At 48.4% G+C, this 25,132-nt stretch overlaps 1 protein-coding gene across 1 annotated transcript in view; it reads right to left on the bottom strand.

The window, feature by feature from the left end:
• The window catches only part of LOC122939250 (cytochrome P450 2C44-like), a 436,988-nt gene that overhangs the window by 261,654 nt on the left and 150,202 nt on the right, over window positions 1–25,132 (bottom strand). The window contains exon 3 of the mRNA XM_044295290.1: window positions 23,722–23,884. Coding sequence (XP_044151225.1) covers window positions 23,722–23,884 — 163 coding nt within the window. The remainder of the gene's footprint in view (window positions 1–23,721; window positions 23,885–25,132) is intronic.

Here is a 25,132-nt window from a genome sequence, read left to right as displayed (position 1 = left end):
CTTGGTGTTTGTTCACACCATGCAATGTCCATAGAATAAAATCTTCACCTGGTTAGCAGTCTTTCCTCCACAGCAGGCTTTAGGTGTCTGTGATCCAGCATGTGGCTTTTAACCTCTTAAGGACATAGGGCGTACAGGTACGCCCTTGTGCCCTGGTACTTAAGGACACAGGGCGTACATGTACGCCCTGTGCATTTTCGATCACCGCCGCACGGCGGATAGTGATCGGAACCCCGTGCCTGCTCAAATCATTGAGCAGGCACTTGGAGCAAATGCGCCGGGGGGGTCCGGTGACCCCCCCATGTATGCGATCGCAGAAAACCGCAGGTCAATTCAGACCTGCGGTTTTCTGCGTTTCCGGGTTATTCGGGTCTCTGAAGTCCCGATAACCCGGAACAGGATGGTGATGGTGGGGTGATTTCACCCCACCAATCACCATCCAGCGATCCTGAGTGGTGATGGTGACATCACCACTCAGGATCGCTTTCTGATTGGTCTGTGGGCGGTCCGGCGGCAGATTCAAAAGAGGCAGGCGCTCCTCTCCTCCTCCTTTTGTGTTCCGGAGCCGGAGGAGAGAGGAGCTGCCTGCACGTGTCTTCTGCACCGCTGCCTGCACCCGATCTGTGCCCCCCAGGACCCGATCTGTGCCCCCCAGGACCCCATCAGGTACATAGGGACAGCTAGGGAAAGTTTGGTTTAGGCAGGGAAAAAAAAGGGAAAGTTAGTTTCTGAACTTTGATTGCATCACCCTTAGTTAGGGTGTCTGGGGTCCACAGCACAGCTGTGTGACCCTAGACCCCCCAGGGGTGCTGCCACTTGCCCCCCCACCTTTTTTGGGGTGCATTTTTTTTTTTTTCGTGTACGCTGACTGTGGCCGGCACTTAGTGTCCGGCCACTGTTAGCGCATCGCACACCCCACCGCTGATCAAATTCGGACGGTTGATCAGCGGTTTTGAATTTTTTTCCCCACATTTTTTGCCCTTTTTTTAGTTAGTTTATTTTTATTTTTTTCTGTTAGTTTTAGGGTGAGTTCGTGAACACCCGTGCCCCCACACACACGCACACAAAATAAAGAGTTACACACACGCACATATACACGCAGACACACACTCCCCTATGGCCCGCCGGACGTTCTCGGCCGAGGAGGCATACGCCCAGATTGCCTCTGACTCCGAGAGTCCCAGTGAGGATGAGGATGACCCCACATTCCTGTTGTCATCCGCATCCTCCTCATCATCTAGCGATGATGATGAGCCCCCAAGGCGGCGGAGACGCCGCCAGGCAGGGGACCGCCATGTTAGGGACCCTGTGGCCCACACTAGTACGAGCAGCTCTGGGGCTCGTACTGGTTTCCCGGCCCACCAGTTAAATCCACCGGAGCCCCCTGCCGGTGAACTTGTCTGGTGTAGCCCAGAGCGATACGAGCCTGTGATTCCTGATTTTGTAGGCCAATCAGGAATCCAGATTTCCACAGTGGGCTACACTGAATATGACTTTTTTTTGTCATTTTTTCAGTGACCCACTGGTAAATCTGATGGTGGAGCAGACGAATCTGTACGCCCAACAGTTCGTCGCTCAACACCCGGGCTCCTTTTTGGCCAGGCCCGGTGGCTGGACGCCGGTCAGTGCAGCCGAAATGAGGACATTTTGGGGCCTCGTGCTGCATATGGGCCTGGTCAAAAAACCCAGTGTCAGGCTGTACTGGAGTGGGGACGTCCTATACCAGGCCCCATTTTACAGTACAGCCATGACACGCTCCCGGTTTGAGGCCATCCAGAAATGTCTGCATTATTCCGATAATGCAGCATGTCCCCCCCCGAGGTGATCCTGCCCATGACCGTCTGTACAAGATACGACCGGTCATCGATCACTTTGGGGCCAAATTCATGGAGGCCTATGTACCTGGAAGAGAGGTCACGGTTGATGAGTCTCTCATTGCGTTCAAGGGGAGACTCATTTTCCGCCAGTATGTGCCCTCCAAGCGGGCGAGGTATGGCGTGAAGCTATACAAAATTTGTGAGAGTACCTCAGGGTACACTTACAAATTTCGTGTATACGAGGGGCGAGATTCCCGGATTCAACCCCCAGAATGTCCCCCCACTCTGGGTGTTACCGGGAAACTTGTGTGGGACCTTATGTACCCACTGCTGGATAAGGGTTACCACCTTTACGTGGATAACTTTTATACCAGTATCCCCTTGTTCCAGTCCCTTGCCGCCAGATCCACGTCCGCTTGTGGGACCGTGCGGAAAAATCAACGCGGCCTCCCTGCCCACCCCCTCCAGGTACCTATCCCCAGGGGTGAGACCCGTGCCCTTACCACTGGAAACCTGTTGCTGGTCAGGTATAAGGACAAGAGGGATGTCCTTATGCTGTTCACAATTCATGGTAACGGCATCACCCCTGTCCCTGTGCGAGGTACCGCGGCAACGGTCCTCAAGCCCGATTGTATCGTCGCTTACAATCGGTATATGGGAGGAGTTGATCTCTCTGATCAAGTCCTCAAGCCATATAACGCCATGCGCAAAACCCGTGCATGGTACAAAAAAGTTGCGGTCTACTTGGTGCAGGTTGCCATGTACAACTCTTTTGTACTATCCCGAAGCGCTGGCAGCACAGGGACATTCCTCCAGTTCTATGAGGCAGTCCTCAAGGCCCTGATCTTTTCGGACCGGGAAAGAGCAGGCCGGAGTACCTCGGGAACTGTAGGTGCCCGGATCGTCCCTGGCCAACACTTTCCAGGTGTGGTCCCCCATACTGGAAAGAAGGGACGAACCCAAAAAAAGTGCAGAGTGTGTCGCAGGAGGGGGATACGGAAGGACACGTCTACTCAGTGCGACACTTGCCCCGATCATCCGGGCCTCTGCATTGACGGTTGCTTCAGGGAGTATCACACTTCCATGGAGTACTAAATTTATATCCCAATTTAGCACTGACATCGGATAAAAAAAAACTGGTTCTCAGACTTGAGACACCCAAAAAAAACTAAAATAATTTATTAAAAGTAGACATATTAGGTATCGCCGCGTCGGTAATAATCTCCTCTATAAAACTACCCCATGACCTAACCCCCCAGATTAACACGGTCAAGGAAAAAAAAAAAGAAAGTGCAAAAAAAGTTTTTTTTTTGTCACCTTACATAATAAAAAGTTTAATAGCAAGCGATCAAAAAGTCATATAGCCCCCCAAAAAGTGCCAATAAAGCCGTCCGCTCATCCCACAAAAAATGAGCCCCCACATGAGATAATTGGATAAATTAGTTTTTTACAAAAATGACCCTTAGACTTTAGAGATACCCCCAAAAAAATTTGAATCAAAAAAGATAATATAGTCTAAAACCAAAATAATTGTAAAAAAAGTTTACTTATCAGATATTGCCGCGTCCGTAAGAATCTCCTCTATAAAAATACCCCATGACCCAACCCCCCAGATTAACACGGTCAAAAAATAAAATAAAAATAGGTGCAAAAAAATAATTTTTTTGTCACCTTACATAACAAAAAGTTTAATAGCAAGCGATAAAAAAGTCATATAGCCCCCAAAATAGTGCCAATAAAACCGTCCGCTCATCCCGCAAAAAATGAGTCCCCACATGAGATAATTGGATAAAAAAAAAAAAAATGACCCTTAGACTTTAGAGATACCCCAAAAAAGATTTGTATCAAAAAAGATAATATAGTCAAAAACCTAAATAATTGTAAAAAAAGTAGACTTATTAGGTATTGCCGCGTCCGTAAGAATCTCCTCTATAAAAATATCCCATTACCTAACCCCCTAGATTAACACAGTTAAAAAAAGAAAAAACGGTGCCAAAACCGCTATTTTTGGCACTTTTCCATTTCAATCCGTTTTTTCCGGTAACAAAACAAGGGTTAACAACCAAACAAAACTTAATATTTATTACCCTGATACTGCAGTTTACAGAAACGCCAAATTTGTGGTCGCAAACTGCTGTATCAGTAAAAGGGAGGCCGCAAAAGGAAAGGACCGACATGGTTTCTGGAACGCCGATTTTGATGGCCTTTTTTATTGACACCATGTCCCTTTTGAAGCCCCCCTGATGCCCCCTAGAGTAAAAACTCCCCAAAACTGACCCCATCTAAGAAACTACACCCCTCAAGGTATTCAAAACTAATTATACAAACTTCATTAACCCTTTAGGTGTTCCTCAACAGTTAATGGCAAATGGAGATGAAATTTCAGAATTTCAATTTTTGGTAACCTTGCGTCACAAAAATGTAATATAGAGCAACCAAAAATCATATTTACCCTAAAAATAGTCCCCAAAAAAATGCCACCTTATCCCGTAGTTTCCAAAATGGGGTCACTTTTAGGGAGTTTCTACTCTAGGGGTGCATCAGGGGGCTTCAAATGGGACATGGTGTAAATAAACCAGTCCATAAAAATCAGCCCTCCAAAAACCAAACGGCGCACCTTTCCCTCTACGCCCCGCTGTGTGGCCGTACAGTAGTTTACGGCCACATATTGGGTGTTTCTGTAAACGGCAGAGTCAGGGCAATAAAGATACAGTCTTGTTTGGCTGTTAACCCTTGATTTGTTCGTGGAAAAAATGGGTTAAAATGGAAAATTAGACAAAAAAATTAAATTTGCAAATTTCATCCCCATTTGCCAATAACTCTTGCGCAACACCTAAAGGGTTAACGACGTATGTAAAATCAGTTTTGAATACCTTGAGGGGTGTAGTTTCTTAGATGGGGTCACTTTTAGGGAGTTTCTACTCTAGGGGTGCATCAGGGGTCTTCAAATGGGACATGGTGTAAATAAACCAGTCCATAAAAATCAGCCCTCCAAAAACCAAACGGCGCACCTTTCCCTCTACGCCCCGCTGTGTGGCCGTACAGTAGTTTACGGCCACATATTGGGTGTTTCTGTAAACGGCAGAGTCAGCGCAATAAATATACAGTCTTGTTTGGCTGTTAACCCTTACTTTGTTAGTGGAAAAAATGGGTTAAAATAAAAAATTTGACAAAAAAAATGAAATTCTCAAATTTCATCCCCATTTGCCAATAACTCTTGTGCAACACCTAAAGGGTTAACAACATATGAAAAATCAGTTTTGAATACCTTGAGGGGTGTAGTTTCTTAGATGGGGTCATTTTTGGGTGGTTTCTATTATGTAAGCCTCGCAAAGTGACTTCAGACCTGAACTGGTCCCTAAAAATGTAGTTTTTGTAAATTGCTGAAAAATTTCAAGATTTGCTTCTAAACTTCTAAGCCTTATAACATCCCCAAAAAATAAAATATCATTCCCAAAACAATTCAAACATAAAGTAGACATATGGGGAATGTAAAGTCATCACAATTTTTGGGGGTATTACTATGTATTACAGAAGTAGAGAAACTGAAACTTTGAAAAATATTTTTTTGACTTCATTTCACGAGTGTCATGAAGTACAATATGTGACGAAAAAACAATCTCAGAACGGCCTGGATAAGTCAAAGCGTTTTAAAGTTATCAGCACTTAAAGTGACACTGGTCAGATTTGCAAAAAATGGCCTGGTCCTAAGGTGTAAAAAGGCTGTGTCCTTAAGGGGTTAAGCATTTAGCATGGCACCAATTCACAGATCCCAAAACAGATTCTCCACAGCTTCCCTGTAAGGCTGAGTTCACACGAGCGTGACAGATTTGGTCCGGATGCGTTCAGGGTGCATTCAGTTAAACTCGCACCATTTTGCAAGCAAGTTCAGTCAGTTTTGGCTGCAATTGCGTTTAGTTGTTCAGTTTTTTCCGCGCGGGTGCAATGCGTTTTGATGCGTTTTTCACGCGCGTGATAAAAAACTGAAGGTTTACAAACAACATCTCCTAGCAACCATCAGTGAAAAACGCATTGCATCCGCACTTGCTTGCAGATGCAATGCGTTATTAACGCAGCCCCATTCACTTCTATGGGGCCAGGGCTGCGTGAAAAACGCAGAATATAGAACATGCTGCGATTTTAAAGCATTGCAGAAGTGATGCATGAAAAAAAATGCTCATGTGCACAGCCCCATTGAAATGAATGGGTCAGGATTCAGTGCAGGTGCAATGCGTTCACCTACTGCATTGCACCCGCGCAGAAATCTCGCCCGTGTGAACGCAGCCTAAGATGGAGGATCATCCACACCCAGCTGAGATTGGGTTTTATATAATGCAATAAAGACCCAGCCTGGAGCGTGGGGAGAAGCCAAGCATCCAGCACTTTGGCTACTCCCAGTAAGACCCGGCCTGGATCGGCTTTAGAGCCATACTAACAACAATTAGTGTCAACCAGCTCTAGCTGTCGCTGACACTTAAAACTACTGGCTCTTACCTCACTGAGGCCAGGAATCTCGGTGACACATACCTTCTATCAATGACGCCCCCCTGCGCCTTCCTACATACCTCCCCCCTTTGTTGAACCCTGAGGGGGTTAACACCCGCCAGACAGTGTACCCGGGAGAGGGCATCTGCGTTTCCCTGTAACCTCCCTGCCCTATGTTCCACGGAAAATTTTAGGTTTTGTAATGACAAGACCCGAGCATTCCTCTCTTTGGCCTGGCTCATCCACTTGAGAGGGGAGTGGTCGATCACCAGACGTAACTTTCTCCCCAACAGATACTAGCGGACAGAATCAAGTGACCATTTGATGGCCAGGCACTCTCTCTCCACTATACTGTACCTAGTCTCAGCTGGGGTGAGTTTGCAGCTCAGAAAAACAACAGGATGTTCCTCACCATTAATGTCCTGAGAGAGTACAGCTCCGAGGCCTATTTCAGAGGCATCGGTCTGTACCACAAACTCCCTCTTGAAGTCCGGCGTGACCAATATCAGGGACAGGGCAGACTTCAAAGCGAAGAAAGCCTTTTCCGCCTGCTCATTCCACTGAGACGTCACTGACTTACGTCCCTCCAAAAGGCCTGTCAATGGTGCGGCGACTGTAGCAAAAATTGGGGACAAACCTCATACAGTACCCCACCATACCCAGGAAAGACTTTACTTGTCAAGTAGTGTCAGGTCGGGGCCAATTTCTAATTGGCTCAATTTTGTTCACCTTAGGTTTGATAATTCCGCGCCCCAATTACATACCCCAGGTACTTGATCTCTTCTAACCGTTTTGCGCACTATTTGGGGTTAGAGGTTAAGACAGCCTTCCTAAGGAAGTCCACTACAGCCTGTACTTTAGGTAAGTGACGTTCCCAGTTGGTGCTGTGGATAACAATATGTTCCAGGTAAGCCAAAGTGTACCGACGATGTGGACGGAGTACAATGTCCATTAGCCTTTAAAACGTGGCAGGAGCGCCATGTAGACCAAAGGGTAATACCTTGTACTGATACAGCCCCTCTGGCGTGATGAAAGACATTTTTTCCTTGGGAGCCTCCATTAAGGGCACCTTCCAGTACCCTTTGTTGTGGTCCAACACAGAAAAATACAGGGCTTGGCCTAACTTCTTAATAAGCTCATCCCCTCGGGGCATGGGATATGCGTCAAATTTGGACACCTCATTCAGTTTGCAAAAGTTGTTACAGAACCGCAATGTCCCGTCCGGCTTGGGTATTTAGACTATCGGGCTGGCCCATTCACTTTTTAACTCCTCAATGACAACTAGCTGGAGCATTAGCTGCACTTCCTCCGTGGTGTATTGTCGCCGAGCCTCGGGTACCTGGTATGGTTTTAACCGGACTTTTGCCTGATGCTCAGTGATAATGTCATGTCGGACTATGGAAGTGTTTCCAGGAAGGTTTGAGAACACATCCGTGTTCCGACTAATGAACTCCTTGGCTTCCTGAGCCTCTTTAGAGGAGAGGCTGTCCGCAATTTTCACTGTGGCAGCCGCATCCCTTGCTTCAGACAGAGGGGCCCAAACCACTTCCCCTAGGAACCCTGGTCATGGGCTGTCTTCCGTACAGATTTCCCTATCTTTCCAGGGTTTGAGCAGATTCACATGGTACACCTGCTCTGGCTTTTGCCTCCCTGGCTGGTGTACCTTGTAATCTGCCTCTCCAATTTTTTCAAGCACCTCGTACGGCTGCCACCTAGCTAGGAACTTACTGTCTACGGTTGGTACAAGAACCAATACCCGAACACCTGGGTTAAAGGTCCATACCCTAGCCTGCCGATTATAGATCCTACTCTGGGCTCGCTGCTCTGCCTCCATATGCTCCCTAACCATAGAAACATAGAATGTGTCGGCAGATAAGAACCATTTGGCCCATCTAGTCTGCCCAATATACTAAGTACTATGGATAGCCCCTGGCCCTATCTTATATGAAGTATGGCCTTATGCCTATCCCATGCATGCTTAACCTCCTCCACTGTATTTGCAGCTACCACTTCTGCAGGAAGGCCATTTACATGCATCCACTACTCTCTCAGTAAAGTAATGCTTCCTGATATTACATTTAAACCTTTGCCCCGCTAATTTAAAACTATGTCCTCTTGTAGCAGTTTTTCTTCTTTTAAATATTCTCTCCTCTTTTACCTTGTTGATTCCCTTTATGTATTTAGTAGTCTCTCTCATCTCCCCTCTGTCTCGTCTTTCTTCCAAGCTCTACATGTTAAGGTCCTTTAATCTTTCCTGGTAAGTTTTATCCTGCAATCCATGTACCAGTTTAGTAGCTCTTCTCTAAACTCTCTCCAAAGTATCACTATCCTTCTGGAGATATGGTCTCCAGTACTGAGCACAATACTCCAAATGAGGTCTCACTAGTGCTCTGTAGAGCGGCATGAGCGCCCCCCCCCCCCCTCTGTCTACTGGTAATGCCTCTCCCTATACACCCCAGCATTCTGCTAGCATTTCCTGCTGCTCTATGACATTGTCTGCCTACCTAAGTCTTCTGAAATAATGACCCCTAAATCCCTTTCCTCAGATACTGAGGTTAGGACTGTATCACTGATTTTATATTCTGCTCTTGGGTTTTTACGCCCCAGGTGCATTATTTTGCACTTATCCACATTAAATTTTAGTTGCCAGATTTTTGACCATTCCTCTAGTTTTCCTAAATCGTTTTCCATTTGGTGTATCCCTCCAGGAACATCAACCCTGTTACAAATCTTTGTGTCATCAGCAAAAAGACACACCTAACCATCGAGGCCTTCTACAATTTTGCTGATAAAGATATTGACCAATATGTGTCCCAGAACAGATCCCTGAGGTACCCCACTGGTAACAAGACCTTGGTCTGAATATACTCCATTGACTACAACCCTCTGTTGTCTGTCCCTCAGCCACTGCCTAATCCATTCAACAATATGGGAGTCCAAGCCCAAAGACTGCAATTTATTGATAAGCCTTCTATGTGGGACAGTATCGAAAGCCTTACTGAAGTCTAGATAAGCGATGTCTACTGCACCTCCGCCATCTATTGTTTTAGTCACCCAATCAAAAAAATCAATAAGATTAGTTTGACATGATCTCCCTGAAGTAAACTCAGGCTGTTTTTCATCTTTTAATCCATGGGATTTTAGATGTTCCACAATCCTCTCCTTAAGTATGGTTTCCATTAATTTCCCCACTATTGATGTCAGGCTTACTGGCCTATAGTTGCCCGATTCCTCCCTACTACCTTTCTTGTGAATCGGCACAACATTTGCTAATTTCCAATCTTCTGGGACGACTCCTGTTGCCAGTGATTGGTTAAATAAATCTGTTAATGGTTTTGCTAGTTCACCGCTGAGCTCTTTTAATAGCTTTGGGTGTATCCCATCAGGCCCCTGTGAATTATTTGTATTGATTTTAGACAGCTGACTTAGAACCTCTTCCTCTGTAAAGACACATGCATCAAAAGATTAATTAGTCTTCTTTCCTAACTGAGGTCCTTTTCCTTCATTTTCCTTCGTAAAGACTGAGCCAGAGGTAAAACTGTTTAAATCCATCCTTGCATCTGGGTGACGTACTCAACAGCGCTTCTGTGTGGTGTGGGGTCGTTGTTCCCACGCCTCTTTTGCCACGTCCAACAGACCGCGACGGTGTCTGCCGTATAGCAGTTCGAAGGGCAAGAACCCAGTAGAGGCCTGGGGAACCTCTTTGCGAACTGCGAACATGAGATAGGACAGAGATAGGGCAGAAGAAGGTCCCAGTCCCTCCCATCTTAGAGACCACTCTTTTTAGCATATTTTTTAATGTTTGATTAAACCTCTCTACCAGGCCATCCGTTTGCGGAAGATACACGGATGTCCGTAGCTGTTTTATGTGGAGCAACTTACAGAGTTCTCTCATGACCTTGGACATAAACGGGGTCCCTTGGTCAGTCAAAACCTCCTTAGGCAGACCCACGCGAGAAAACATCTCCATTAACTCCTTAGCTATGAGTTTGGCTATGCCACAGTGGCACCGTCTATGTGTACCAGGTGGCGTAGTCGAGGACGACCAAGATATGTTGGTGTCCTCTAGCAGACTTCGGTGCCGGGCCTATGAGATCCATAGCGATTCGCTCGAATGGGACCTTGATAATCGGGAGGGGTACCAGGGGACTACGGAAATGTGGCTGGGGGCTCGTTATCTGGCAGGTTTGGCAAGACTTACAATATTCTTCTACCTCTCTGAACACACTGGGCCAGTAAAACCGCTGTAGAATCCTATCCTGCATTTTTTGCATTCCCAGATGACCCCCGAGAACATGCTGGTGGGCTAACTCTAACACGAGTTTGAGATAAGCCTGGGATACCACCGACTGTTCAATGGATTCACCTCACAGCTGGTTTACTCAATACATTTCTTGATGAACCACAAAACGGGGAAACACTGACTCTGCCCCCGGTTGTTGTGGTTCCCCATCTATTATTAATACATTTTCCCAGGCTTGGGATAGTGTTGGGTCTCGTTGCTGTACAGTATCAAAATTATCCCTGGAGACATTGAGGTCGGCTAGCTCCGGACCTGGCGGCAAGTCCTCCCTGTTTCCCACCATCACACTTAGCGGGGTTGTCTCCCCTCTTCCACCAAAGTGGCGGTCACCCCTACCGCTGGCTCTTCGGACTCAGGTTCCCAGGGTTATGGTCTCCCCCTGAGCTGGGCCACATACCTTGAGTCCACCTGCCAGCCATCGTTGATAGAGAGACCAGGGCGGTGGGATAGTCTTTTAAGTCCCCATGAATGCACACACCGTCGACCTTTCAGCCAGTATACTAGACAGATCGCACCAGGGCAGCTCTTACCAGGAACACCAGGCTCTCTGTATCCAACAGTGCCACCGCCAGAGTGTCCTCCACTTCCACCTGGCACAGGTGGCTATTGTCTTCAGTCTCTGAGGTACCTGTGGCACAAAGCTTCCTGGCATACACTGAGTGGCGGTAGCCATAATTGGTATCCATGGGTTCATCCCAATGGGGACAGTCGGCCCATATGTGTCCAGGCTTGTGACACCGCCAGCAAGCCACCGGGGCTGGGTCTGCAGGGGATATGTCCCGGGTGGGTTTGGCTGTCACGGACACTGGGTCTGGGAAGGAGATTTCCGGGGTTAGATTGGCCCCCTCCCAAAAGAACCCCCTGCAGATTTCTGGTGGCCCTGTAGTGATACACCAGGTCGACCATCTCTAAGGCATTACCAGGAGACACCTGGCCGATCCAGTGCTGGAGAGGGTACGGCAAAGCCCTCCAAAACACATCTGCCAGCAGACGGTCCAGCATAGCAGTGGGAAGCAATATGTCAGGCTGCAGCCATTTCTGCAACCGGTGTAGCTGTAAGCCGTGTACCGGGGTGGGCTCCCCAGGATACAGCGAAGTCACAGACAAGAAAAGCGACACTGACACCAGTTTTATATGCAAGAACAGAAACTTTACTTTAACAATAGTGAAAACACAACAATATAAGTATACATAGACTAAGTTATACCCCAGGCCCCCAGTCACCGTCCCTGTCCGAGGGACAGGCCTAGCCCGATGGCGCACACAGCAGAGCCTTCAAGTCAAATACTGCTCCGCAGTCCAGTACAGTAAGGCCTAGCAAAACATATAACCCTAACTATCTAACTGCTATAAGGCCTAGGCTAGTCTCTGTTACTTCAGGCGCCACACAGTAGAATACAATCAGTAACCAGGTGTACTGACCTGCGTCCGTTCTGGGCCCGAGGATGCCCCTTACCCGGGATGGCCACCAGCCTCTCAGCAACCGTGCGGCCTTGCTTGATGATAAGACTTCTGCCCACACGCTGTACACTGTCTTCCTGAAGCAATCTCTCTTTCAAACAGCCGGATACAGTAAGGGGACAACAGCAAATCTTCTTCCTCTGCGTGTCCATTCACTCCCAGACATCCACAAGCCAGGATGGAATCGGATTCAGTCTCTCAAAGAACATTGCTTCCACCATGTCAGATCAGCATTTCCTGGTTTTTCAGAAGCAGCTAGCATGAGTCATCATCTGCTTTGCATATGCAGATCCCAGAGTGTTCCTACTATGCTGCAAAGCAGTGGCCTCTAGTGCCAGGAATGCCAAATGACAGTTCCAATACAATTTAAACATAGACATTATATAGGCAGATTTTATCCACAATCTCACATGCCACCCCACTAGAAGTTGACGTTCTCGGCAACTCTCCCCATACAAACTCATCCTGGTGGAGGCACACCAGCATTGGGCCTCGTTGACATTCTCAGAATAGGGGTTTCAGAAATACTGGGGACATCAGGCATATTTGACAAGAGAGGAGCTGTTGATTGCTCAGCATTGCATCTGGGTGGCAAACCTGCCACGGCCAGAACCTCTGTGGACACTTGGGCAGGGATGATCCACAATTCCTCCTCTTCCTCATCTGATGGACTTTCCTCCATACCCTGAGCATGAGGGGGCACGCCGTCCACACACACCGGCTCAGAAAAATTGCAAAGTCTCAACATATTATGGTGTAAGTTCCATGAGGGTCCCCCTTTCCCTACTGGCTCTACCTCATAGACCGGAATAGCAGGGTCTACCCTTCTCTTCACCGTGTATGGGACTGCCTCCCACCGCCCATCCAACTTCCCAAACGGCCGATTGGCCTTGACCATCACCCGATAACCTGGGACATACCCATCTTTCTGCATTGGTCTTGGGTTAGGGTGTACCACTTGTCCCAGGCGCTCACCCACAACCTTGTGGACCGCTCTCTGCCGGCGACGGTGCTCCTGCACCCATGCGGTGGTACTTCTCGGTGGGGGCTCCATCGGGTTGGGCATGTGGAGATCTTCAATCTCCCGTCCGGCTCGTCCAAACATGAGCATATGTGGAGAGTATCCGGTGGTACTGTGTACTCTGTTGTTATAGGCCCACATCAACTCAGGTAGGTACACGGGCCACTAGGCTTTTTGACTGTCTTCCAGAGTCCGCAGCATCTTAAGCAAGGTGCAATTGAAGCGTTCACACACCCCGTTTCCTTGTGGGTGATACGGAGTGGTGCGGGAGCATTCAACCCCATACAGTTGGTACAGTTCATTCATTAGAGTACCCTGAAAGCATGCTACCTGGTCAGAATGTATCCTCCGTGGACACCCGAACACCTGTATAAAGTGTTTACAGACAGCTTAGGCGGCCGACTCTGCGATTTGGTCTCTGGTGGGCACAGCCACCGCATACTTGGTAAAGTAATCTGTCATGACTAGACAGTACGAGTGTCCCGAGGTAGAGTACCCAATCTGTACATAATCGATCATCAGAAGTTCTAGGGGCGCTGAGGTGTGGATGGTCTGCACAGGAGCCCGCTGTTCAGTACTCTTACTCAACCCACCGGATCGACACTTGAGACATACCGGTACTGCAGCTCTGTCTGTAAGTATATGATCCGGCACAGGAGGCCCTGGGTAATTGTCAGCTTGTCCCACTGCCTTAACAACTTCTGACCCTCTGGTGTCAGGCGGGATCGTTCTTCTGGACGAGGCCAGATCTTGCTCCGGACCCATTCTTTCACTTTCCACAAATCCCGGCAACTATTCTGGACTCTCTCCCAATCAGTCAATGTTTTCCCCAGCACTAACGTCATTCCAGACGCCACCCCACTTGAATGTGCCACATCCGGGAACAGAGGTAAGTGACCAAGGTCAGGAGTTTCAGTATCCTCTAACTCCTTATCGGCTCTCTGTCACGGACGGTGTACAGAAAACAAGGCAAAGCAACATGCATAAATGACTCGCTGGATCCAAAAGCTAAGGAACCAAAGGGAGACCCTTGCAGAAGACCTGGCACTTTCCCTGGCTGCTCAGCCTATGAAAAGATCCGAATGGTGGAAGTTTGCATATCCACGTACCTTGACTATATAACCCCTGAGCACCCTACAATAGTGAGGGGACACGACCACCAGCTCCCTACACAAGATACGGAGGGAGTCAGGGTCACCTGGGATCCAGCAAACAGAAAATAACAGATAAATGTTCAACACTTAACTTTGTAGCAGACAGGAGAACAAGATCAGCATGCACACACACTCCAGGAAGAAGTATATGCCGCCCAGAAAAGCATTCTGGGGAGGAATTTAAAGGGAAGCAATTAGTCCAACACATGACAGCTGAGAGAGGCTAACGAGATGAGGAACTGAATACCACAACAAAGAAACTCAAGGAGGAGGTTCTGAAAGGCCTCTGTCAGAGCTTCTCAGCTGTCTGGTTGTGACAGTACCCCTCCCTCTACGAGTGGACTCCGGACACTCAGAACCCACCTTCTCAGGATGGGACCCATGGAAAGCCCTGATGAGACGAGAAGCCTTAATGTCCGTCACTGGGACCCACATCCTCTCCTCAGGACCATAACCCTCCCAATGAACAAGGTACTGAAGAGAACCGCGGACAAGACAAGAATCCACAATCCTAGAGACCTGAAATTCAAGATTCCCATCAACCATAATCGGAGGAGGAGGCAAAGGCGAGGGTACAATGGGTTGAACATAAGGTTTCAATAAGGACTTATGAAAAACATTATGGATCTTCCAAGTCTGAGGAAGATCAAGACGGTATGCAACAGGATTGATGACAGACAGGATTTTGTAAGGCCCAATAAACCTAGGACCCAACTTCCAGGAGGGAACCTTCAATTTGATATTCTTGGTAGACAACCACACCAGATCACCAACATTCAGGTCCGGACCAAGCACACGTCTCTTATCTGCCACACACTTATATCTCTCACTCATGCTCTTTAGATTATCCTGAATCTTTTGCCAAATAGATGACAAAGACGAGGAGAATCTGTCCTCATCAGGTAAACCAGAAGACCCCTCTCCCGAGAAAGTCCCAAACTGCGGATGAAACCCATATGCACCAAAAAATGGTGACTTATCAGAGGACTCCTGACGACGGTTATTTAAAGCAAACTCAGCAAGGGACAAAAAAGAACACCAATCCTCTTGATTCTCCGCCACAAAACAGCGCAGATATGTCTCCAGATTCTGATTGACGCGCTCTGTCTGGCCATTCGACTGCGGGTGGAAAGCAGAAGAGAATGACAACCGAACCCCCAAGCGAGAACAGAAAGCCTTCCAGAATCTGGAAACAAACTGCGTGCCCCTATCAGAGACTATGTCTGAAGGAATACCGTGCAATTTGACAATGTGATCAATAAATGCCTGCGCCAGCGTCTTAGCATTGGGAAAACCAGGAAAAGGGATGAAATGCACCATTTTGCTAAAACGGTCCACCACCAACAGAATCACAGTCTTCCCCGAGGAACGAGGCAGGTCCGTTATGAAGTCCATGGACAGATGTGTCCAAGGACGGGAAGGAATGGGTAAGGGAAAGAGAGGACCTGATGGCCGTGAATGAGGGACTTTGGCACGAGCGCAAGTCTCGCAGGCTGCCACAAAACCCTCAACCGACTTACGAAGCGCAGGCCACCAGAATCTCCGAGCGATGAGATCCAGTGTGGCTCTTACCCCCGGGTGCCCAGCAAGGACCGTATCGTGGTGTTCTTTAAAAATCTTGTGTCTTAAAGCGAGAGGCACAAACAACCTCCCAGGAGGACAAAGATCAAGAGCCTCTGATTGGGCTGCCTGCACCTCTGCCTCCAATTCAGGAAAAAGAGCAGAGACCACCACACCTTCAGCCAAAATGGGACCCGGGTCTTCAAAATTCCCGCCTCCCGGAAAACAACGTGACAGGGCATCTGCCTTCACATTCTTAACTCCAGGGCGGAACGTGAAAACAAAATTAAACCTAAAAAAGAACAAAGACCATCTGGCCTGTCTCGGGTTCAGACGCTTGGCTGACTCCAAGTAGGCCAGATTTTTATGGTCAGTAAATACGGTAATAGGGTGTCTGGCTCCCTCTAGCCAATGGCGCCATTCCTCAAAAGCCAACTTGATGGCCAACAATTCCCTATCTCCCACATCGTAATTTCTCTCTGCGGAGGAGAGTTTTGTTGAGAAAAAGGCACACGGTCGCCAATTGGCAGGAGAGGAACCCTGAGACAAGACCGCCCCCACACCCACCTCAGAAGCATCAGCTCAGCTATGAAGGGTAAAGAAACATCAGGTTGCACCAAGATGGGAGCGGAAGCAAAACTCTCCTTGATATCAGAAAAAGCCTTACGCGCCTCTACTGACCAAGAAGAAAAATCTACCCTCTTTCTGGTCATATCAGTGAGTGGTTTAACAATAGAGGAATAATTCAAAATAAACTTCCTGTAATAATTGGCAAAGCCCAAAAAACGCATCAGCGCCTTCTGATTCTCAGGAAGCTCCCACTCAAGCACAGCGCGGACCTTCTCGGGGTCCATGCGAAAACCAGAAGCGGAGAGAAGAAACCCCAGAAATTGAATTTCTGGAACCGCAAACACACATTTTTCCAGTTTCGCATATAATTTATTCTCCCGCAGGATGAGCAAGACCTGACGTAAATGTTCCTTATGAGTTTTGAAATCGGGAGAAAAAATCAAAATGTCATCCAATCTCCTAGAGGGACAAATATTTGCCAAATGATTAATACCTCCACAACAAAAACAAACCCTCCCATGCGGGCTGAATCTTCTATTGTCAGAAGCAATCAACCCCAGCTGCATGGGCTCCTGCTCAGAAGGGGCTGACAGCGACTGAGACCCCTGCGCACAGATTGGGACCGCTGCACAGTCCTGGGACCGAGTATGACAGGAAGGAGAGATCTCTCCTCTCTCTCTAAGACGCCAGTCAATACGAACGGCCTGAGACATAGCAGAGTCCAAAGAAATAGGCCTTTCATGAAAGGCAAATGCATCTTTTAATCCCTCTGAAAGACCATGGCAAAATTGACTTCGGAGTGCAGCATCATTCCAACCAGTATCAGCTGCCCATCTCCGAAATTCTGAGCAGTATATCTCTGCGGATTGTTTACCCTGGCATAATAGACGTAGTCTAGACTCAGCCAGAGCAATACGATCCGGATCATCATATATCTGACCCAGGGCTAAAAAGAATTCATCCACTGAACGGAGGGGCCGTACCGCCTCCGGCAGCGAAAAGGCCCAGGACTGAGCGTTACCCCTGAGCAGCGATATAATGATCCCCACCCTCCGTTCCTCATCACCAGAGGAATGGGGAAGAAGGCGAAAATGGAGTTTGCAAGCCTCTCTAAAACGCACAAAATTCTCACTACCCCCGGAAAACGTATCCGGGAGCGAGATCTTAGGCTCAGAACAAACTCCATGAATGCCAGCTGAACCGGTCACTTGAAGCTGAGAAAAAGTCCTGCGGAGATCAGCTACCTTCCAATGAAAGACCCTGAAGGCGTTTAGTCAAAAGTGAAACCGGATCCATGCTTGAGACGGTTATGGCGGCTTATAATGTCACGGACGGTGTACAGGAAACAAGGCAAAGCAACATGCATAAATGACTCGCTGGATCCAAAAGCTAAGGAACCAAAGGGAGACCCCTGCAGAAGACCTGGCACTTTCCCTGGCTGCTCAGCCTATGCAAAGATCCGAATGGTGGAAGTTTGCATATCCACGTACCTTGACTATATAACCCCTGAGCACCCTACAATAGTGAGGGGACACGACCACCGGCTCCCTACACAAGATACGGAGGGAGTCAGGGTCACCTGGGATCCAGCAAACAGAAAATAACAGATAAATGTTCAACACTTAACTTTGTAGCAGACAGGAGAACAAGATCAGCACGCACACACACTCCAGGAAGAAGTATAAGCCGCCCAGAAAAGCATTCTGGGGAGGAATTTAAAGGGAAGCAATTAGTCCAACACATGACAGCTGAGAGAGGCTAACGAGATGAGGAACTGAATACCACAACAAAGAAACTCAAGGAGGAGGTTCTGAAAGGCCTCTGTCAGAGCTTCTCAGCTGTCTGGTTGTGACACTCTCTGAGTCGACTGTCCTACTGGAACTCGAGAGAGTGCATCAGCGTTGCCGCTCTCCCTAGCGGACCGGAACTTGATACGTTATTGGTACTTAGAGAGGCGGGCCAACCATCTTTGTTCAAGTGCACCGAGCTTGGCATTCTCCAGGTGTGCCAACGGGTTGTTGTCTGTCATCACGGTCACTTCTGCACCAGTCAGGTATTCTGCAAACCTTTTGGGCATGTCCCACACCAGTGCCAGTAGTTCCAGTTTAAAGGAGCTATAGTTATCAGGGTTGCGTTCTGACTTTCTTAGGCACCGGCTCCCATAGGCGATGACTCTATCCCGTCCATCCTTGACTTGGGACAATATGGCCCCCAGACCATGTAGGCTTCCATCCGTATACAGCAGGAATGGGGTATCAAACCGTGCGTAAGCCAGGATCGGGGCATTGATCAGCGCCTCTTTCACCGCTTCAAAGGCCTCTTGTTGCCGGGGCCCCCAGTTGACAGGGCATTTCTTCAAGCCCCCAGCCGTGCCTCTTAGCAACTCGTTTAACGGGCCCACTATATGAGCGAATTTGGGTATAAACCTCCTGTAGTAGCCGGCCAGTCCCACGAATGCCCGTACCTCCCGTAGCGTACTTGGCCGGGGCCACTTCTGAATGGCCTCCACCTTGTTGGTGGCTGGTTTTACACCCTCCTGGGTGACCACATGTCCTAAGTACTCTATCTGCTGTCGGAACAGCTGGCATTTTTTTGGCTTAATCTTGAGCCCATGGTCTCGTAGCCGTCACAGCTTCTGGAGGTGATCTTCAAAGGAAGCCCCGAACACTACTATGTCATCCAGGTATATTAATACTGATTCGAAGTTGAGGTCCCCCAGACAATGTTCCATCAATCGCTGGAATGTCCCCGGAGCATTGGAGAGGCCAAAAGGCATCCCGTTAAACTCGTAGAGTCCCATAGGTAGAATGAAGGCCGTCTTGGCTTTGTCCTTCTTGGCCACCGGCACCTGTCAGTACCCACTAGCCAGGTCAGGAGTTGAGAAGAACTTTTCTTGGCTTAGGGCTGATAATGACTCCTCAACCCGTGGAAGGGGTAGGCATCCTGGACGGTCTGAGCATTCAGCTTTCACGCAGAACCGGAGACTCCTGTCTTTCTTCCACACCAAGACTACCGGAGCAGCCCACGGACTTTGAGTCTCCTGGCTCACCCGGTTCTCCAACATGCTGGCCACCATATTTTTTCACCTCCTGATACATCTTAGGTGGGATCTGTCGGAAACGTTCCCTGATCGGCGCAGCATCGCCGGTTGGGATTTCCTGTTTGATAGCAGTAGCACACCCAAAGTCTTCATCATGTCTTGAGAAGGCCTCCTGAAATTCCCAGAGGGTGTCTTCCAGCAGCTTTTGTTCCCCCGGGGTTAGGGTTCTGCAGTCCACCCCTATACGGGCCATGATCACTCGACCATTCCACTCCGCTGTCGGGGTTTTCCTTGAATGGTTCTGTACAGCATAGGTCCAGGCTGATCTCCTATCCGGCTGCAGCGTGAAGCCCCTTCGTCGAGCGATACCCCCTTCGGACACATAAACTTTGGCCAGCAGAGTGTTTGCGGGGGCGGTTAACTCGCAGTCCTCGACATAACAGCAGCGTATAGACACACATCCGTCCTTCACAATGGCGAGGGCCCGGGCTACCAGTGGGCAAATCTGCATTTCTTCTTGATAAGCTGGCTCGATTGGGGCCTCCAGTCCATTCAGTCGTCGTCCAGCCCCCATTGGCAGCATCAATATTTACTCCTGTCGAGGTGGGATCTTCAACAGAGTCCTCCGTAGCACCCTCATGTCTCCAATGGCCCGTCTGGACAGGTTACTCTTTTGCAGGCTACAGCTCCTCACCATTTGTTGTAAGACCTACTGGGTAGGCCGGTGTGCGATGGCCCGTTGCCAGTACTTCGGCCCTTCCTTGGCATAGAGTTGATGGTCTAGGTCTCTCAATATATTCATGTTCAGGGTCACTGCCATTCCTTTCCGTGACGAATGGTTCACGAGCACGACCCCTTTCTTGCCGATGTCTTGCCCAAACAGTCGGACCCGCATCCAGACTTTCCCTCGGACATCCATCTCTCTATTATCGGCAGCTGTCAGCCTGATGACGCTCCCGTCTTCAGGCTTCATCATATGCCCGAAGTGCCTCTCGAAGAACTCCAGAGGCATTAGGGTACACTCTGACCCTGTATCAACTAGGCAGCAGACCTTTCGGCCTTCCAACTCGGCTTCTAATACGGGGCTGCTGGCGTATAAGTCACGTTCTTCACGCAGAGGGCTTAACTTCTGGTGCACCGCCGCAGGAAGTTTAACGTCGGCTCAGACACTACCTGTTCTGGGCCCTCTCTGGCCATATGGTCGTACTTTCGGCAAGCCCAAGAGAGGGGCCCTCTTCTGACCAGCTACCTCACTGGGGTTGTTCTGGGTGGAGTGGCACAAGGTGCGGGGACCGTTTCCGGATGCCGGGATGGTTCTGCCTTCATCTGGGACACTTCCAGCCGAAGCTCTTTCAATTCCGCCAGCAGGGCCTGGACCACATGCTTTAAGGACTCCGGTTCTTCAGACCTCGGACGGTCCGTTGTAACTTGCTGCCGCAGGTATGGGCTCTTCCTCTCTCTCTACGGCGGCTAAGTAGACACTGTATAATGTTATATCGGCCATTGTTCGGGTCATCTCTTGTAATTTATCTTGTAGGAATTTATTGGAGAGCCCACTATGAACTAATCTCGTAGAAGCCGTTCCACCTCCCGGAAGGCACCCACGGCCTCAGGGTTTCATCGTATCTCATTCAGCGTCTCCTGTAGAGCATTAGAATATTGCATCAGTGGCTCGCCCTCTCGCTGGGGTCGGTTAAAGAAGTGACTCCGTAACTGTACCTCTTTGGTCCGCCCCCCTTGGGCTATCTCTAGCAGGGAGAATATCTTCTCTAGGGTATCTGTCTCGGAGTCAGGCCTTTCCATCACTGTCCGCCGGACGTCACCCTCTAGGGCTCCCAACGCAACCTCGACCCACAGTTTGGGGGTCAGGTTACAGATTTTAACCGCACTTTGCACCCTTTCAGTCCAGTCCTGAAATGTAATGTTTCTACCGTCATACTTTGGTAGATGACGCAGCAGTGCCCGTACAGGGATGTATCCTACTGGGGTAGCCATATTGTTAGGGGCAAGCTGGACTTGCGCCTGTGCACCCTGGGCTGGGTCCTGATCCGGCACCAATGGCGCTGGAGGACGATATCCCGTTGTGTTCCCGTCCATAACGGTCACTGTATCCTGCTGACTACGCCAAGTTGTAAGCAGTGTACCGGGGTGAGCTCCCCAGGATACAGCGAAGTCACAGACAAGAAAAGCGACACTGACACCATCTTTATATGCAAGAACAGAAGCTTTACTTTAACAATAGTGAAAACACAACAATATAAGTATACATAGACTAAGTTATACCCCAGGCCCACAGTCAACGTCCCTGTCCGAGAGACAGGCCTAGCCCGATGGCGCACACAGCAGAGCCTGCAAGTCGTGCTGTGCCGCTAAAGAGGTCACACCTAGCCGGTGGCGGACGCAGCAGAGCCTGCAAGTCAAATACTGCGCCGCATTCCAGTACAGTAAGGCCTAGCAAAACATATAACCCTAACTATCTAACTGCTACAAGGCCTAGGCTAGTCTCTGTTACTTCAGGCGCCACACAGTAGAATACAATCAGTAACCAGGTGTACTGACCTGCGTCCGTTCTGGGCCCGAGAATGCTGCTTACCCGGTGCGGCCTTGCTTGATGATAAGACTTCTGCCCACATGCTGGACACTCTTCATGGACACTCTTCATGGAACAATCTCTCCTTCAAAGAGCCGGATCCAGTAAGGGGACAACAGCTAATCTTCTTCCTCTGCGTGTCCATTCACTCCCAGACATTCGCAAGCCAGGATGGAATCGGATTCAGTCTCTCAAAGAACATTGCTTCCACCATGTCAGATCAGCATTTCCTGGTTTTTCAGAAGCAGCTAGCATGAGTCATCATCTGTTTTGCATATGCAGATCCCAGAGTGTGCTGACTGTGCTGCAAAACAGTGGCCTCTATTGCCCGGAATGCCAAATGACAGCTCCAATACAATTTAAAGGCAGAGTTTATCCACAATCTCACATAGCAGGTCATAATATTGGGGTCTGGCAGGTTCAGCAGTTAAATTGCCACTGGTGCACCCGCTGAGCCCGGACCAATACATTCACCCCCAGTCTCGCCAGGATCTCACCTTTCACGGTCGGGTAGTCGGCCGCTTGATCATCAGGGAGATCAAAAAACACTTGCTGGGGTCCAGATGCCAGAAACGGCGCGACGACCTCAACCCACTGGTCTCGGGGTAACTTCTCCCTCACGGCCACCTTTTCGAACATCGCCAGATAGGTCTCGACATCATCCAAGGGGGACATCTAAGGGATCGCCGCACGGACAGCTTTCCAGGCATTGTGAACGTTCTAGGATGCGCCAGCCACTTGCAACGCCATTACATGTTGTAATAGCAGCTGGTTAGTTTCCTGCTGCTGCTTGTTGGCCTCCCGCTACTGCAAATTAGCCTCCATGTGGGCTTTCACGACCGCCTCCATTTTGTCAGGGGACACGAGTCGTAACCTTGCCGGCTTAATATAGGACATGCACTTGTGCCCTGGGAAAAACAAATAATACTTTTCGGCCTTCAGGCCTGCCTCACTGTGTTTGCCCGCATCCGACACCAATTGTGTTTTTTTTTTCTCTTTGTTTCTAGGGAGGGCAGGAAAGGAAGCAGCTGTGTCTGGTGCTATATTACATTTAATGTGTTGTAGCTGTAGTATCGTATTTGTATCTCCATGTAATGTCCATTGCTTTGTCACCTGTATGTTACCAGTAAAGTATTTTTATAAGTATCTGTATATAAGTATCTGCAAGTCGCAAAAAGCTAAAATTCCCTTAATCAGTGTATAGCCTTCAAAATGTTATCTTTTCTCCAATTCCAGCTGAGTGGACTGTCTTTTCTGGGTGTGATTTGACTAATGAGATGTCTCCCCTGCTGTCCTTCCTCTCTACACTGCTGCTCTCCTTCCTCTCTCCTTTTCAGCTGGTCTCCTTCCTCCCTCTGATGATGCTCTCCTTCCTCTCTCTGATAATGCTGCTCTCCTTCCTCTCTCCGATACTGCTGCTCTCCTTTCTTTCTCCGATACTGCTTCTCTCCTGCCTCTCTGCAATGCTGCTGCTCTCCTTTCTCTTTCCAATGCTGCTCTCCTTCCTGTCTCCAATGTTGCTCTCCTTCCTCTCTCATCTTAGAGATAAACTGCAGCTTCATCCTCCTCCTCCTCCCTATCTAGCATTTACTGCTTTCTTGTAGACTGATTTTTCACTTTTGGTGAGGTTTATGAACATTTTCAGAGATTCTGCCTGATGGTTTGTGTCTTTTTTTCAACCCAAATAACTGTTGTAAAATTAATTAGGTGTTAATCTCACCGTATCCCTTGCTATAGTTCTCCAATACCGGGATTATCGGTCGTGCACTGAACTGCTCGGCATGTTTTATCAGGGTGTCATTAATCGTCTCAAAACCACACAGAACGATCACAGGTTCTGACATTTTCCAGATGGTGAATACTGAGCCGTACTCCTTGCTGAGCTGATGGAGGAAACAAAAATGTAGGAAATGAAGATAAATATACAATATACAGTGATATATTTAATTTAATGTAAAATATTATGAAGAAATAACCAGTACATATATTTTCACCCACACACCCTCTCCATGTCGTTTTGTTTTTTTCTCTCTCTTACCATGCTTTACTCAGGGTTCCATGGTCAGCTAATAATCAGAGTTCATCAGTAGGGATGAGCGAACCCGAACTGTATAGTTCGGATTCGTACCGAATTTTGGGGTGTCCGTGACACGGACCCGAACCCGGACATTTTCGTAAAAGTCCGGGTTCGGGTTCGGTGTTCGTCGCTTTCTTGGCGCTTTTTGAAAGGCTGCAAAGCAGCCAATCAACAAGCGTCATACTACTTGCCCCAAGAGGCCGTCACAGCCATGCCTACTATTGACATGGCTGTGATTGGCCAGAGCACCATGTGACCCAGCCTCTATTTAAGCTGGAGTCACGTAGCGCCGCCCGTCACTCTGCTCTGATCAGTGTAGGGAGAGGTTGCAGCTGCGACGTTAGGGCGAGATTAGGCAGATTAACTCCTCCAAAAGACTTCATTCAGAGATCGATCTGCAGCTGTGGATGATTGAACTGCTGCTATTGAATTGCTCACTGTTTTTAGGCTGCCCAGAGCGTTTTTCAGTCACTTTTTTCTGGGGTGATCGGCGGCCATTTTGTGTCTTCTGGTGTGCCAGCACAAGCTGCCACCAAGTGCATTTAAGCCTCAATGGTGTGGTTGTTTTTTGGCTAAATCCTACATCAGGGTGAAGCTGTCACACCAAGTGCATTTAACCAGCAATAGTCTGGTTATTTTTTGGCCATATACTACATCAGGGGCAAGCTGTCACCAAGTGCATTTAACCCTCAGTAGTGTGGTTGGTCAAGCTGTCACACCAAGTGCATTTAACCGTCAATAGTGTGGTTATTTTTTGGCCATATCCCAGTCTAATTCTGTCAGTAAACGTATACCTGTCACCCAGCGCCTAAATACTAGGCCTCAAGTTTATATCCATCTAAATCTGTCGTTACTGCTGTACTGTTGTGGCTGGTCAAGTTATTTAGTGTCCTTCAAAGCACAGTTTTTGTTCTGGGTTGAAATACAATTCCCAATTTAGCAATTTCCTAATTTAGTGGTTTCTGCTGTATCAGAGCTATTTTAAATCTATCCCTAAAAGGGTATATAAGATTCAAGGTGCACATAGGGTCATTCTGAATAACTTCACACACCC

This window comes from Bufo gargarizans, chromosome 5, assembly GCF_014858855.1.
Source record: "Bufo gargarizans isolate SCDJY-AF-19 chromosome 5, ASM1485885v1, whole genome shotgun sequence".
Lineage (NCBI taxonomy): Eukaryota > Metazoa > Chordata > Amphibia > Anura > Bufonidae > Bufo > Bufo gargarizans.
The sequence above is the reverse complement of the archived record's forward strand: the minus strand, read 5'-3'. Positions and strand labels throughout refer to the sequence as shown.